This window comes from Lynx canadensis, chromosome A1, assembly GCF_007474595.2.
Source record: "Lynx canadensis isolate LIC74 chromosome A1, mLynCan4.pri.v2, whole genome shotgun sequence".
NCBI lineage: Eukaryota > Metazoa > Chordata > Mammalia > Carnivora > Felidae > Lynx > Lynx canadensis.
In genome coordinates this window covers 22,635,607-22,652,351 of record NC_044303.2, presented here as the reverse complement: position 1 = coordinate 22,652,351, position 16,745 = coordinate 22,635,607, and the positions used below count along the sequence as shown (strand labels likewise).

The 16,745-nt window shown below is 35.6% G+C and overlaps 1 protein-coding gene across 5 annotated transcripts in view; it reads left to right on the top strand.

Annotated features, from left to right (window-relative positions):
* RB1 (RB transcriptional corepressor 1) overlaps positions 1-16,745 on the top strand; it is a 180,627-nt gene that overhangs the window by 133,483 nt on the left and 30,399 nt on the right. For all 5 annotated transcript variants that reach the window (XM_030310532.1, XM_030310551.1, XM_030310528.1 and 2 more), the window contains one exon: positions 16,358-16,476. In XM_030310532.1, coding sequence (XP_030166392.1) covers positions 16,358-16,476 — 119 coding nt within the window. The remainder of the gene's footprint in view (positions 1-16,357; positions 16,477-16,745) is intronic.

Here is a 16,745-nt window from a genome sequence, read left to right as displayed (position 1 = left end):
GCAAATGGAACCAGCAGAATGGACACAGCCACAACAGGCAGCCTGTCCCAAGACTTCCCTTCCTTGCCTTAGAGACAGCAGGACCATAGAGGAACACCAGTAAAGAATATTTTACCCACCCACCCCCACCACACACCCCCAACTAAGACACATCTGGCAGCCTGACCTGGGAACGATGTGTGTAGGTTCATATATCTACCACCACAGTCAAGATACTGAACGCTTGTATCATACAGGGAACTAAACCCACATCCCTATAGCCCCTCATGCCTGTCCCTAACCCCTGGTCACTATTAGTCTGCCTTCTATTTCTAAAATTTTTTTATTTCAGAATGTAATATAAATGGAATCAAATACAATTACCGTTTTAGGATTATGGTTTTTTTTTTTTCCCACTCAGCCTAATTTTCTAGAGATGCATTTAAGATACTGCATTTATCAATAGTTAATGCCTTTTAATTGCTGACTAGTATTTCATAGTATGAATGTACTACAGTTTTGTTTTTTTTTTACTTTTGTTTTTAAAGTTTATTTTGAGAGACACAGAGTGCAAATGGTGGAGGGTCAGAGAGAGAGAGGGAGAGAGAGAACCCCAAGCAGGCTCCACACTGTCAGCACAGAGTCCAATGTGGGGCTTGAACTCACAAACTGTGAAATCATGACCTGAGCCAAAACCAAGAGTCATGCATTTAATGGACTGAGCCACCGAGGCACCCCTGAATGTACAACAGTTTTTTTTTAACTATACTCATATTGAAGAATATCTGGCCTGATTCCAGTTTCTAGCTATCACAAGTAAAAGCTGCTTTGGACATTAGTGCATAGGTTTTATATGAACTTGAGTTTTCATTACTTTGGGATAAATACCCAGAGTATAATTGCAGAATTGTATGGTTATTGTGTGTGTTGTTTAATGAGACTGCCAAAGTATTTTCCAGAGTGGTTGTACCATTTTAAATCCCCACCAGCAATACATGAGGGTTCCAGTTTCTCTGCCTCCTTGCCATCATATGGTATTGTCACCATTTTTTTTATTTGAGTCATTCCGATAGTATAGGGAGAGCTCACTGAGGTTCTAATTTACATTTCCTATTAGGATGATGGCTAATGATATTGAATATCTTTTCCTGTGATTATTTGTGATCTGTATTTCCTCTTTACTAAAAGGTCTCTTCATTATCTGCCCATTTTCTTGTTGGATTGTTTTATTATCATTGAGTTTTACAAATTCTTTATATATTAGATACTAGTCTTTTACTAGGGAGGTGGCTTACAAATAATTTCTCCTAGTCTGTAGCTTCTTTTTTCATCCTCTTCTGTGGTCTTTCTCATAGCAAAATATTTTAATTTTGATGAAGTCCTACTTAATCAATTTTTCTTTCATAGATCACGCTTGTGGTATTGAGTCTAAGATCCCGAAGGTTTTCCCCTATGCCTTTTTAAAAAGTTTTATAGCTTCACATTTTATATGTAAGTGTATGATTCATTTTTAGCTTTTAAAAAACTTTTTTAAAGATTATTTTTTTAAGTAATCTCTATACCCATGGCACTGGAACTCACAACCCTGAGATCAAGAGTTGCATGTTCCAGCCTAGTGCCCCATTTTTATTTTATTTTTGTACAAGGTTTAGGATTTAAGTCAAGGTTCTATTATTTTGGCTTATATCCGGATATTCATTTTTTCAGCACTATTTGTTATAAAGCCAATCCTTTTTCCATTGATTTGCTTTTGTACCTTTTCAAGAAGGGAAAAAGAAGATGATGGGACAAATAGATGTAGTATTTAAACTAACCATTAGCAACAATTGCATTAAATATAAATGGTGTCAGCACCCCCAATTAAAAGTCAAAGATTCTCAAAGTGGTTAAAAAACAAAGACCCAACTCTGTGCTGTTTACAATATACCAGTTTTAAATATAAAGATATAAATACCTTAAAAGTAAAAGTATGAACCTCCAAAGATTAGGAGCCTGGATGGAAGTAAGGATAATTCTAAGATTTGTATGTACTGTCAGTGGTTAGGTGGTTGATAACACAGTTAACTATAGAGGATATTGAAGGAGTCATAGCTGATTGGTGATGAGGATAATGAGTTCATGTTAATGTTTGAACATGTGAATATTTAATGGGTTTGCCACATATCCATCTGGAGGGCTGAGATATCTAGTTGGAAATAATGGATCTGGAACTTGAATGAGAAGCTTTAGACAGAAAGCAGATTTAGGAGTAGAATAGCTATAATTAAAGCCATGATAATGGCTCAGCCAGCATATATATTGGGAAGAGCATCCTGAGGAATATCAGTATTAAAAAACTAGTAAAGTAAAATGGGAAAGAACTGTCAGAAAGGTCAAGGCCAGCCATAGATTATCTATTTTCTATTCAAGTTCCTTTTGCAAGGCAAAATTATCTTCTAATGATTTGGCTTAGGATAGTACAAAAACATTTCCTGTAATGCAGGTCTAATAATATTCCTGAAAATATCCAGAAAACAATAGCAATTCCTGCCTTCCACTTCTATTATTAATTTATCTACTAGCACTAGAGACCTTGTGCTTACTTGGATAATTACAGTCTCTTTTAGGAACACCTCAACTTGATAGCCTTTAAGTTCTTGACTCTCTGGAATTCCAAAGTTCATGCTTGCTTTTAGAAATTATTCTAATATTTAATTTCATAATTAACATCATGAAATATGTAGAGTAGACTTATAGCTTCTGCTTTTTCTATCCATATTATTTACTCAGTGGGATTTATTCTAATCTTTCTGATAAAGTCTGGTTTATATCACAAAATTAAGTGGCAAAACAGAGTGAAGTGTTGTCCAGAAAGTGATTATGCTGGCAGTTAACTTCAGTAGCTAAGTAATGAAATGAGACAGCTTGCCTGAGTCTGAGAGAAAAACTGCTTTCTGAGTCCTGGATACAATATAGATATAAATACATAATTTTCAAAAGTTAAGTATTCCACTAAATATTTTCTTTGTAGTCTTTGAAAAAACCATTTTCTGCATTATCTATTTGCTGTGTAAAGAATTACCCCAAGATGTAGCAACTTAAAATAACTAAAGTGTGCTATTTTACAAGTTTCTGAAGGTCAGAAATATGGGAGTGGCTTTGCTGTGTGGTTTTGGCTCTTGTTCTCTCAGGAGAGACCCTCAAGTTCTTAACTGAGGTTGCAGTCAGGTTAGGGCTTTGCTGGAGCTGGAGAATCTGCCTTCAAGTTCACTCACATGGTTGTTGGTAGGCCTTACTTCTTCACTGGCTGTTAGCCAGAGGCTTCTTTTCTTTGCCACATGGACCTCTCTCCATGGGACTTCCGGGAGCCGGAGATGAAACTGCACATTTTTTATAAGCTAACTCAGAAGTGACATGCCATCACTTCTGCCATATGCCATTGACCAGACAGACTAACCCTGGTACAGTATAGAAGGGGTCTTCACAAGGGTGTAAATAACCCAGTGTCAGGGATTATTGGTGTGGAGGCTGGCTGCCATAGTTGATATTTAATGTCAATTAGAAAGAAAATCATGTCATCACTTTTCTTCTTTGTGTTTTGCTGTATTTTAATTTAACCCATGATATGGCTATGTTGTATAACATTCTAGAAATATTTCTTGAGTATCCATTATGTGCTAAGCACTGGGATTTTATTTTAGAGCTCTCTAAAGGTCTCATCTGCACCCTGCTAGTCACCTGCTTAAAATCCTTTAATTAGTTAATCCTCTGCTGTTTCCTTGCAATAAACTCTATGTTTTAGCTCTATGGAATGAATCATCTGAGTTTTAAGAGCTTATGTCCCTGACGCCATTTTGAATACTTAATACTTATCATCTCATTTGATTTTTATAACAGCCAACCCTATAAGGAAGTATTACCTTCCTCATTTTATGGGAGCTATATGACATCTCTAGGGTCATGTTTTCTCTTGTTCAGAGCCATCTATTCTGCTTTCCACTTGAAATGACTTCTGTCTTTGGGACTCAAATCAGACATAATCTTCCAGGAAGTTTTCCGCAATGTACCTAATGTGGATTCGATGTCCTTCTCTTGATTTCCAGTATATACCCTGTGCGTATCCTTTGATTATGGAACTTAATGCTCTGTATTGTTGCTTTTTAATTTATTTATCTGTTTCCTTCACTAGACTAGAGACTGTAGCATAGGGATTAAAAAACAAGGGCTTTGGAGTCAAAAAGCTTGGGGCCAAATCCTAGATCCACCGTTTATTATCTGTGCCTTTGAGCAATTTAATCTTAGCCTACCTTTCTTCACTTGTAAAATGACATAAAAAATAGTACCTTCCTCTAGAGTTTGTTGTGGGGATGAAATAATATAAATAACGTGCTGGGTGCTTTGCCTGGTATTCAGTAAATCTGTAAACTCTTCAAGGGCAGCATTATTGAATGCTTAATATGTGCCATGTACTGTTCAAAGCCTTTGTGTAGTTTATTTAATTCTCACAGTAACCCATCGTGGTAGGTACTATCATTAATGTTACATTCTTCCTAGTGGCGTAGTGCCTGTCACAGAATGTGAGTATTTGTGGAATGGATGAATGAATGAATGAATGATAGATGGAATTGTGGGGAGTAGAGCTAATTGTAGGGCGAGACACCGCCGTGGAAATGTGGCTAAAAGCATGACAGTCGGCAAAAGAATGAAGAGAAAATGAACAAATGAACATGGTTTACATCATTGAATAGGAGCTAATAGCACACAACCTCTAAATAGACTTGGGTTTAAATCCCTGCTCCACAATTTATTGGCCATATGACCTGGGGAGAATTTCTTCTGTACTTCAGGTTCTCTGTCTGTAAAATGAGGATAATAATAGTATGTATTTTATAGATTTACTATGAGGATTACATGAGACCATGTTTCTAAAATATTTAGCATAGAAGTTGGCATACAGTAGATACTCAGTAAGCATTAACTAGTACTGTTCTTAAATTGAGAGAATCAAGAAGACAGAATTTTGGTAGTGAAGGAAGTAAAATATTATGAAGTATGTGGTAATGACTTTGCATCATTAATCATAGTTATCAACATTAGATATGATAGAAAGGAAGATCACAGTTGTTATTCTACCTTACAGTGTGGTACCCTCACTAGACAACACCAAGTTTTTGCTGTGGGTCTCAAAATTAGTTCTCATAAAGTTAGTGAAATGTTTCTAATATTCTGCCATCTTACCCTATCATCACTTTAGCCCAAATGTTGGGAAAATGAGAACCAAAAGTCTTCTGTCAATGATTGACTATGTTATGAGTTAGGAAATTTTTGAGTTTCACAGTAGAGACTACACTTTTGTATCTGATCTCAAATTTACCTGGGTTATTAGCATTCTAGAACATATAGTTTAGGTTGAAAGGATGCCTTTTGAAACCTAAGAAGGCAGTAAGTGGAGTTATTACAATAGTATTTCTATTTAAGAAAGAGTGAGTCAGTTTTTACAGTTTATACCAGAATTAGAAAAATAAAGTTAGTTCTTGAGGGAGTGGCAGAGGAGAGAGAAATATAAGGGAGATATGGCAGAGATGGCATGGGAAGAAGCTGGAATGGTGGGATTGCATTAGACTCTAGTGAGAAACTTTTCTAAAATGTAGATATTATTAGAATTATACCTGGCATTATCAGAATTTTAGGGGTTGAGGAGAAATCTGACCTGTGTTTTTAATAAAGCTTCCTTGGGGGCCCTGACTTTCCAGCTAAGTTAGAAGCTATATCAGAAAGTAAGAGTTTACCTTATAAAATATAATTGTGGTATTCTAAGGATGACCTAGGCCATTGATAGTCTAAACTTAAAATTAATCATTAGAGATTCTGAACTTGTGTTACACTTAAAGACATATGGCACAATATAATAACTTTCTAAGCTTTGTTTTCTTGAAAACAATTCACTGTCCAGTCATTAAATAATTTTTGACACAAAACTTTGGCACTACAAATAGGTTAAACCTGATGCAATATTTGCTGTCATGGAATAAGATATATAAGTAAAGGGTACTAGTTACATTCCCAAAGGTATAAATCTGATAGAGAGGCCTTAGCTAAGGCAAAACTTATTGAGAAAAATGACTTTAATTGTGATTATTTAATCATAGGATATATGTTTTTGTTCTTTTACTTTTTTACAAATCCTTGTCATCAGCATTATTTATAGATAATTGGGTGATTCCTCACTTCAGCATGGCAAGCATGTTTATTCCTCACCTTTGAACTCTTATCCACCCTTCTTGTGCTTTTCTTTTCAGTCAAAACCCTCTCTTCTTTCACAGTTTGACAAAAACTGATTTTCATCATATTCAGACATGCTAGTTTCTTTTCACAAACTTTCATACCCTATTTCTCTTTTAACGTCTGTTTCTCACACTCTATTAGTTCCTTTTATAGTATTCCTCCTACTGTGTGAATTCTTATTCATTTTGCAAATATTCACTATAGGTTTTCTTATACTTTCAGTTAGAATAAGATTTTTTCTTTGGATTAAGGACAATAACTTTCCCACAGTATTTAGGGTAAGTTCTACAAATAATGACTCTTGAACATGATTTTATCATGACTGCTAGAATGGAGGAAGCTCTCATTGGATATGCTTGCCATGGCCATTGAATATTGTACTGATAGGAGTGGACTTTTGACTCCTGTAATATTTCATTTAGAAAACTGGCTATAGTAGTTTAATTGGATAAATTTTGTCATCGTGCTTGGAGCTGCCTACCCAGAGCAATTATGTCAAACATCTTTAAATATACCCTGACCTAGTTTTAGAATTCTTGGCTAATTTTGAGTTAGGAATTCCTTTCTTAAAACAGTATTTTAGGGGCGCCTGGGTGGCGCAGTCGGTTAAGCGTCCGACTTCAGCCAGGTCACGATCTCGCGGTCCGTGAGTTCGAGCCCCGCGTCAGGCTCTGGGCTGATGGCTCAGAGCCTGGAGCCTGTTTCTGATTCTGTGTCTCCCTCTCTCTCTGCCCCTCCCCCGTTCATGCTCTGTCTCTCTCTGTCCCAAAAATAAATAAACGTTGAAAAAAAAAAAAAACAAAAAAAACACAGTATTTTAAAATTAATGCAACAAATGCAAAATATAACATATTGTGTGAGCTACATCTTTAGAAAAGACTTTAAATAATACCCAATACCACAAAATAACCTAATTTGAAATAAAATAAGATCTGAGGCACCTGGGTGGTTTAGTCAGTTAAGTGTCCAACTGCGGCTCAAGTCATGAGCTCACAGTTCATGAGTTAAGCCCTTTGTGGGGCTTGCTGCTGGCAGCGCAGAGCCTGCTTCAGCTCCTCGGTCCCCCTTTTTCTCAGCCCCTTCCCCACTCATGCTGTCTCTCTAAAAAATAAATAAACGTTTAAAAAAAAAGATCTACCCAAATTGATATATTCTCATTGCTTTTGAAAGAGTCGATGAAGATATCAATTTAGAAAATATTAAAAAAAATTTTTTTTAACATTTATTTATTTTTGAGAGACAGAGAGAAAGCATAATTAGGGGAGGGGCAGAGAGAGGGAGACACAGAATCAGGAACAGGCTTCAGGCTCTGAGCTGTCAGCATAGAGCCCAACTTGGGACTCGAACCCACGAACCATGAGATCATGACCTGAGCCAAAGTCGGACCTTAACTGACTGACCCACCCAGGTGCCCCTTGAAAATACTTTTAAAAATGCATTTTGGGGTACATGGTTGTTTTAAATATTTGTGTGTACCACATACAAAAATACACTCAAAATGGATGAAAGACCTCAATGTAAGACAGGAAGCCATCAAAATCCTCGAGAAAGCAGGCAGAAACCTCTTTGATCTTCGCCTCAGCAACTTCTTACTCAACACGTCTCCAGAGGCAATGGAAACAAAAGCAAAAACGAACTATTGGGACCTCATCAAAATAAAATGCTTCTGCACAGTGAAGGAAACAATCAGCAAAACTAAAAGGCAACCGACAGAATGGGAGAAGATATTTGCAAATGATGTATCAGATAAAGGGTTAGTATCCAAAATCTATGAAGAATTTCTCAAACTCAACACCCAAAAAACATATAATCCAGTGAAGAAATGGGCAAAAGACATGAATAGACACTTCTCCAGAGAAGACATCCAGATGGCCAACTGACACATGAAAAAATGCTCAACATCACTCATCATCAGGGAAATATCAATAAAAACCACAATGAGATGCCACCTTACACCTGTCAGAATGGTTAACATTAACAGCTCTGGCAACAACAGATGTTGGCGAGGATGCGGAGAAAGAGGATTTCTTTTCCACTGCTGGTGGGAGTGCAAGCTGGAGCAGCCACTCTGGAAAACAGTATGGAGGTTCCTCAGAAAGTTAAAAATAGAACTACCGTATGACCCAGCAATTGTACTATTAGGTATTTATCCAAGGGATACAGGTATGTTGTTTCGAAGGGGCACATGCACCCCAATGTTTATAGCGGCACTATCAACAATAGCCAAAGTATGGAAAGAGCCCAAATGTCCATCAGTAGATGAGTGGATAAAGAAGATGTGGTAAGTATATACCATGAAGTATTACTCAGTAATTAAAGAATGAAATGTTGCCATTTGCAACTACCTGGATGGAACTAGAGGGTATTATGCTAAGCGAAATTAGAGAAAGATAAATATCATATGACTTCACTCATATGAGGACTTTAAGACACAGAACAGATGAACACAAGGGAAGGGAAGCAAAAATAATATAAAAATAAGGAGGAGACAAAACATAAGAGACTCTTAAATATGGAGAGCAAACAGAGGGTTACGGGAGGGATTGTGGGAGGGGGGATGGGCTAAAGCAGGTAAGGGGCATTAAGGAATCTACTCCTGAAATCATTGTTGCACTATATGCTGACTAACTTGGGTGTAAATTTAAAAATATATATACGTGTGTGTGTAAAATTGTACATAATTGATATAACATTACTACTACTTCGAAGTTTTCAAGTCCTGGGGCACCTGGGAGGCTCAGTTGTTTGAGTGTCTGACTCTTGATTTTGGCTCAAGTCATGACCTCAGGGTCGTGGGAATGAGCCCCTTGTTGGACTCTATGCTGAACGTGAAGCCTACTTAAGATTCTCTTTCTCGGGTACCTGGGTGGCTCAGTCAGCTAAGAGTCCAACTCTTGGTTTTGGCTCACGTCATGATCTCAGAGTTGGTGAGTTCAAGCCCCACATTGGGCTCTGTGCTGTCAGTGAGGAGCCTGCTTAGGATTCTCTCTCTCTCCATCCCTTTCCATCCCCACGTGTGCTCACTCTCTCTCAAAATAAATAAATTTAAAAAAATAATTGAAAAATATAGGGCGCCTGGGTGGCGCAGTCGGTTAAGCGTCCGACTTCAGCCAGGTCACGATCTCGCGGTCCGTGAGTTCGAGCCCCGCGTCAGGCTCTGGGCTGATGGCTCGGAGCCTGGAGCCTGTTTCCGATTCTGTGTCTCCCTCTCTCTCTGCCCCTCCCCCGTTCATGCTCTGTCTCTCTCTGTCCCAAAAATAAATAAACGTTGAAAAAAAAAATTAAAAAAAAAAAAAAGAAAAATATAAAGATTCTCTTTCCCCCCTCTGTTCCCTCCCCCACTCACACTCTCTCTAAAATAAAAAAATAAATTAATTAAAGTTTTCAAGTTCTTAAAAATATCTGCTTTTAGTCTGTAATGTAACAAAGGGATTTCTGTTTTGGGAGACTTTTTAAAAATTGCTTCAAATGATCACTTATAGTGAAAATCTAGTTAGAATTTTGGTTCTCTTTTGCATAATTTCTTATATTTAACGAGTGTGTTTTTCAAAAACAATGCTTCTAACTCAAACATTGCTCAAACTGGTTATAATATAAATTGTCAAGCATTGTCAAAATTTGATTCATAGTTCATCATTATATTATTCTGGTATTTACTATACCAAATAGTTACCCTTGAAAGGAAAAATAATACTTTATATAAGCTGTCACTGTTTGGTAAGTTATGTAATTATTTTAAGCAAATATTGTAGAAGTCCTCTCTGATTAAATAAATACGACTTTGTGTTGTTTTTTGCGAGAAGAATGATCATCAGGAATATTTAACTTTATTAAATAGTGTATAATACCAGAATTAGCTTTGGTAAAATTAATTCATGCACTTGTTTTATTGCTGCTGTCTTTTGTACTAAGAAATTAATGAAATATTATAGTGTAGTCATAGTGCATACGAGCTCAGACTCTGCAGCCTGGCTGCCTAAATTCAAATGCCTTTGTTAGCTTCATTTTCTGTGTCAAGTGGGGATAGTATACCTACATCGTAGGGTTTTGTGAAAATTAAAGCATACATGCAGTAAGCATTTACTAAATGCTACTATTGTTAATGACAGATATTAATATGGATTTCTTTTCCAGAAAAGAATTGGATAAAGATGAAAAATAATAGTGAAATTAATAAAATATTTTTAATAATTCATAATTAATACTAGTTCTAGGAAGCTACTGTATTCATTATGTAAAAATAGCTTAAAAGAGTTTTGGTTTTTGTATTTATAAATGTCAAAAGTTATTATCCTGTGCTCTGAAAATAATTTTAGTTTATAATACAGTATTAGAATTTACTAGAATAGTGAAATTTTCTAATCTGTAAAATTAGTAGTGGTAACGCTTAATTCACAGGTATATTTTGAGGATTACATGAGATAATACATTTGTAAACTTTGTAAAAAACTTGGTAAACTCAAAGTGCTTTAATCCTGTCTAAGGAAACCATAAAAATAATACATCATTCTGCTTTGCCAAATGTATCTTAAATTAACTTTCATTATCAATTTAGTGTTCAGTGCCCCAAAGGGCAAATTTCATATTAGGGTCATGCAAGTATAAGTTATTACCTCCTTAAATTTTGCATCCAAGGCACCTCTCTTGCTTTACCCTAGTCCTGGCCCTGGCCCTGTTTTATACTACTTATAGACATTTTTCTTTTGGAGAGAAGAAAAGCTGAAAGACATTTTTGTTGATAACATACTACTGCTGAAATATAAATAACCCAGAGTATACTGGTAATTTCATATTTTCCGTTCTGCTTACAGTGAAGCTGAGGACTAAATTAAGTAAATAGTAGGCTTTTCTTTTTTTTTAAATTTCAGATCAGTAGCATTAATTCCTGAGTTACATGCACACAACTCCAAAGTTGTTTGCTCTCACTAGACTTGGTACTAAACATGCCTGGCACATTCTTCACTCATAACGGAGCTAAGAAATTGATAGGAAATTCTGTCACTTGTAACAGAGTTAAGGCAGTATGGATTACGGTGACCTCTATCACCTGCAGTACATTCCTGAAAGCAAACAATACATCATTCAATTAATCAAATATTTTTAGAACCCCAGTTCTATGCTACAAATATATATAATAGGAAACAAGGCACAATTGAACTAGCTATCTCTATATTAGTGATTTTTGACACAAAAAATCTGTATCTTAAAACATAGTTTCTATTGTAATAGATGTTCCATTTCTCTTAGCATGCTCAGACTTTGTAGCATGGTCTTTAGGATTTTGCATCATCAAACAGCTACCCACCTTTTTCTCTAGCAATCTCTCCACTACTATACCACCACTTTACTTTAGTACTAGTAGTGTCTTTTTTAGTTCCTAAACTAACATCAGTTTCTTATCACATTTTCTTTCATCTTAGGAAACCTCTGCCTCCTGCTTCTCTCAAAGTACAACTTCTCTTCACATCTCAGCATCCATGTTACCTTCTCAGATATATCTTCCTTGAACTAACCCCCTCTACCAGTGTTTCCATTTGTATTCTTCATGAGAAACTCTATTGTTTCATAGATTTTTTCCAAATGTGTCATTCCTTGTTTATTGTCTGCCTCTTCCCACTGGACTCTGAGCACCATGTGGGGAGGAGGAATATCTTTCCCTGGAACTATTTCATAGACAAAACTAATAGTTTTACTCAGGTTGCCTAAGTGCTCCAAGGTACTCTACTGTACTTCACTTTGAACAAAAGTCTTCTAAGAATAGGCATTCTGAAATAATTTTCCTGTTTTTGCTTTCTTTATGGCTAAGGTATACATACTATGTTTGACTAATGCTTGAGGGAAAAAGATGGGGGAAAGCAGTAGGTAAATACTTTATTTTTGAAAGATCTAGGGTGTATATAACTAAGAAACTTCTATTTTTAATCTTATCCTCACTTTAAGGCAGAATTAACCTCAAAGAATTTTGAACACTTTTTACCTACTCACTTCATTTATTCAATAAATGTTGAGTCCCTACTGTGTGCCAGGCATTTTTAGACATTGGAAATGCTGTTGTGAACAAGATAACTGGAGGAGCAATAAACAAGTAAACAAATGAATGCATAATATAATTTCAAATAGTGATCAGTACTATGAAGAAAATAAGGCAGAGTTGGGAGTAGCAAACAAGTGGGAATTATGACTGCCTTGGACAGGATGTTCAGAGAAGGCTTTGCTGAGAAGGTGCTATTTGAGGAGACAATGTGAATAATAGAGTGGGTTGAGCCATGGAAAATTCTGGCAAAGAGCACTGCAGACAGAGGAAAGAGAATATATGGAAACAGAGACAGAATCATGCTGTGTTCAAGGAATATAAAGATGACTAGTATGACAGGAGTAAAAGGAGGAAAGTAGTAGAAAGTGAGGCCTGGGAGGTAACAAGGGCCAGACATTAAGTTTGGATTTATTCTAGTGTGATGAGAAGTCCTTGAGTAGGGTGGAGGGTGTGAGGAATAGCCTATTAACTCTATTGAGAAGAGCTGGGAGGCAGCAAGAGTGGAAGTGTTGAAAAACAGTTGGAGGATGCTTTTGTGGTAGTACAGACAAGAGAGAATAATGACTTAGACTACAGTAATGTTAGAGATGATGAGAAGTTAGACTTGGGATATATTTTGAAGTTAGAGTCAGCATGACTTTCCTGGATGGGATAGTGGAGTGTGAAGGAAAAAATAATTGAAGATGACTCCTTTTTTGCTTTGGACAACAGGTTATAAGGAGTGATAATGATATGGGAAAAACTAGAAAAGAGCAAGAGTATTTTGGTGGTAGAGGATTATCGAAGTTTATTTTGCACATAGACCTCAATTGAATATGTTGAGTAAGGTGGAAGAAGACAGACGTTTCTGAAATGATTCTTCCAGTCCATTGGTATCTGGCAATTGGAGGGTTGTTTGTAATTTTTAATTCCTAGCATAGGGCCACTTACCAAGTAGACAAACAACAAATATTGGGTGGATAGACAGATGGAATGTATGAGGTATACATTCATATATTTGAACAGATACATCATCCTTTGTATAAAAGCATTTATTATGTGTAAATAAGAACTGAACCATAATAATTTCAAATGCTTACATAGCACTCTGTGCCAGGCTTTGTTCTAAATGCTTAACATGTGTTATTCACTTTATTCTCACAATACTATAAGTTACTATCATGATTAGTATCTCCACGTAACAGTTCAGAAGAGTGAATCATATGAGGTTAAGCAACTTGTCCAAAGTTACACAACCAATAAGTGGCTGGGATTTGATTCTGTGTGGTGTGGCTCGAGTCTCATGCCTGACCACTGCACTGTACTTCTTTCCCACTATCATGACATACTCATTATAAACATATCTATATATCTGTGTTACCACTTGTGTTGGGGGGAGATGGAGGAATAAAAGGGATACCTGAGTGAAACATGAAGACTATTGGTTAAAAAATGCTACCTTAACCCTTGGAGGAGGCATTCACTTTAGTATAATACCGTTATGCTAATCTGCAGCCCAGCCTGTTGTGCTAATCTGAAGAGAAAGTAGAATGCCTGATTTGTAGTATACCTAAATCCTGTGAAGGCTCAGGTTTACTTGCATTTCTTAGTGAGTCTTAGGGTCTCTTAAAATATCATTGAAATAAAAATGGGAATAGGCCACTCCTGCTGAATATATGGATTTATAGATGGATTTATACCCACACTATTTTAGTTAAATAAGTATATTCAATTTTTCAGTGGCTAGAATATGTAAAACATTGAATATGACTACATGTATTAACTGGTGTTGTTAGCCTTACCTTACTCCAATGAAAGCCTTTACTTAGATTGCACTTCAGAGTGCCCCTAATGAAAGGAAAGAATAGAATTATTTGTAATAAAAATCATGTTATGAAGCTGTAGGAAAAAACCCTAATATTATTTATTTTTTAAAGATTTAATTTAACTTGGTTTATTGTGGTTTTAGTCAAACAAGTTTTTAGTTTTTATGTAGTCAAATCAGTTCATCTTTTTCTTTGACTTCTGGATTTTGGTTAAGCCTGCAAAGTTCTTTTTTTTTTTGGATATCACAGATCATTTAGTGAAACATTTTAAAAAGTGATGAAAACAATGCTAACATAAAACACAGTAACCACACAAAACCAAATCTGTCAGCAATTATAAATGTCTAAAATCACTGAAATTTGGTTAAGCATCCACCTTCGGCCCAGGTCATGATCTCATGATTTGTGAGTTTGAGCCCCACGTTTGGCTCTGTGCTGACAGCTAAGAGCCTGGAGCCTGCTTTGGATTCTATGTTGTCTTCTCCCTCTGCCCCACCCCCACTTGCACTCCATCTCTCTCTGTCTCTCAAAAATGAATAAACATTTAAAAAATCACCCAAATTGGATTAAAAAAAAACCCAAAACCTAAATATATGTTGTATTCAAATAATGTTACTCAGCAATGTTGAAAATAAAAGAACAGAGAAAGGCATATTGGGCTAATAGTAAGAGAAAAAGAAGTCACAATCTTAACATCGGTTTAATAGGTTCAACATACTACAATTAAGGAAGAGAAGGCCATGTTGTAATGTTCAAGAATGCAATCTTTAGTGAAGATTTGACAGTTCTGAATATACACTCAGTAGCATAGTATTCAAATTCATTGAGAAAAAACTTCTTACATGAAATAGTAAGAAATGCATTATTAGTATAAGGAGACTTTAACTCATGCTTCCCAACCCACCATAGCTCAAGTGGACAAAAGATAAATATATAGAAGATGTAAATGCTATAATTAGTAAACATGTAATTGATATATAAAGTTCTATAGGCTGAAAGTAGTTTTCCAGTGCCCATGGAATGTTTATAAAAGTATTTATATATTAGGCCATAAAAGAAAGTAAGTTCCAAATGTAAGAAATAAGCAACTTCTCTGATTATATATTATAGTAGAAAATAAACTTGTGAGATAGAAGGAACGCCTTATCACCTAGAACCTTTTTCTTCAATGTTAAATGGTCCTCATTGTAAAAATTAGTATTAGTAATAATGTTACTCATGACTTCATTATAAAATTTTTAATTATGTTTACACATCACTTTGTGTAAATACTCTTGATCTCAGGGTCATGAGTTCAAGCCCCATGTTGGGAGTAGAGGTTACTTAAAAAAAAAAAAAAAGAAGAAAAGAAATAGAGTATATAGTTATATAATAGAAATAAAGTGATGTTAAGAAGAGATTTTTATCTCTCTGTTCACGAGTGGGAATGGGGTATAACTTACCTTTTTGTGATGTCCTTGACGAGTTTTAGTATCATTGTTGTACTAGCCTCATAAGATGAGATCAAGAATGTTTCTACTTTTTCCATTGTCAGTAAAGTTTGAGTAAAAGTGTAATTATCTGTTCTTTTTATGTTTGGTAGACTTTGCCGGTAAAACCAAAGGTGTTTGATATGCCTAATATTTTCCTTATGGGGAGATTTTTAATTATTGATTCTAGTTTTTTAATAGTTTATATAGGACTATTACTACTTTATTTTACTGTTTAGTTCATTTATATTTCTGTGGAATTTTCTACTTGGTCTAAGTTTTCCCATTTATTGGCATAAAACTATTCATAACAATCCCCTATTATCTTCCTAATTTTTGTGATAATAGTCCCACTTTTAGTTCCTATTACTGTTTATTTCTTCTCTTTTTCTCAATCTGACTGGAGATTTAATTTTTCTAGTTAATTCAAAGAACCAGTTAGTAGCTTTGTGATCAAACAGTGCATGTATCTTTTAGTTTCATTAAATTATGCTCATATCTTTATTATTTGTCTTTGTGCCATATTTAGGTATTTTCTGTGTATTTCTCCCTAACTTTTAATTTCTTTTCTAACATAAGCATTTCAAGTTATGCATTTTTCTGGCCCTTTATTTTATGTATATAGAACAAAAATTGGCAATCAGTATTTTCAAAGTGAAGAAAAGGATCTCATTTGAATTCTAAATCACTGCTGTCAATTGTAACTAACTTTGTAGCACTCCCCATGTCAGGCAGTAGGATTTTGATATGCACATGGGAAAATCATACTTACCAGTGTGGTTTTAATGTCATCTGGTTTCATATAGGATTCACCTTTATTTGATCTTATTAAACAAGCAAAGGACCGAGAAGGACCAGCTGATCACCTTGAATCTGCTTGTACTCTCAGCCTTCCTCTCCAGAGTAATCACACTGCAGCAGATATGTAAGTAGAATGTATGCTGTGCTATTAACTCAACCCGCAAATAGGTTTTGAGCATGGTGTAATGCAAGATACTATATAGAAACTGTAAGGAATAGATTTTGAATAAAACATTGTTCTTGCTTTGATGGAGCAGGAATATAAGATACATGACCCAAGATCATATAAAAGTGGTACCAAGTGCTACTGAAATCACTCATGTTTGATGTAATGAGGATAGTTTTCATGGCAGAGATGGCAATTTAGTTAGGTCTGAAAGATGGAAAGTCGGA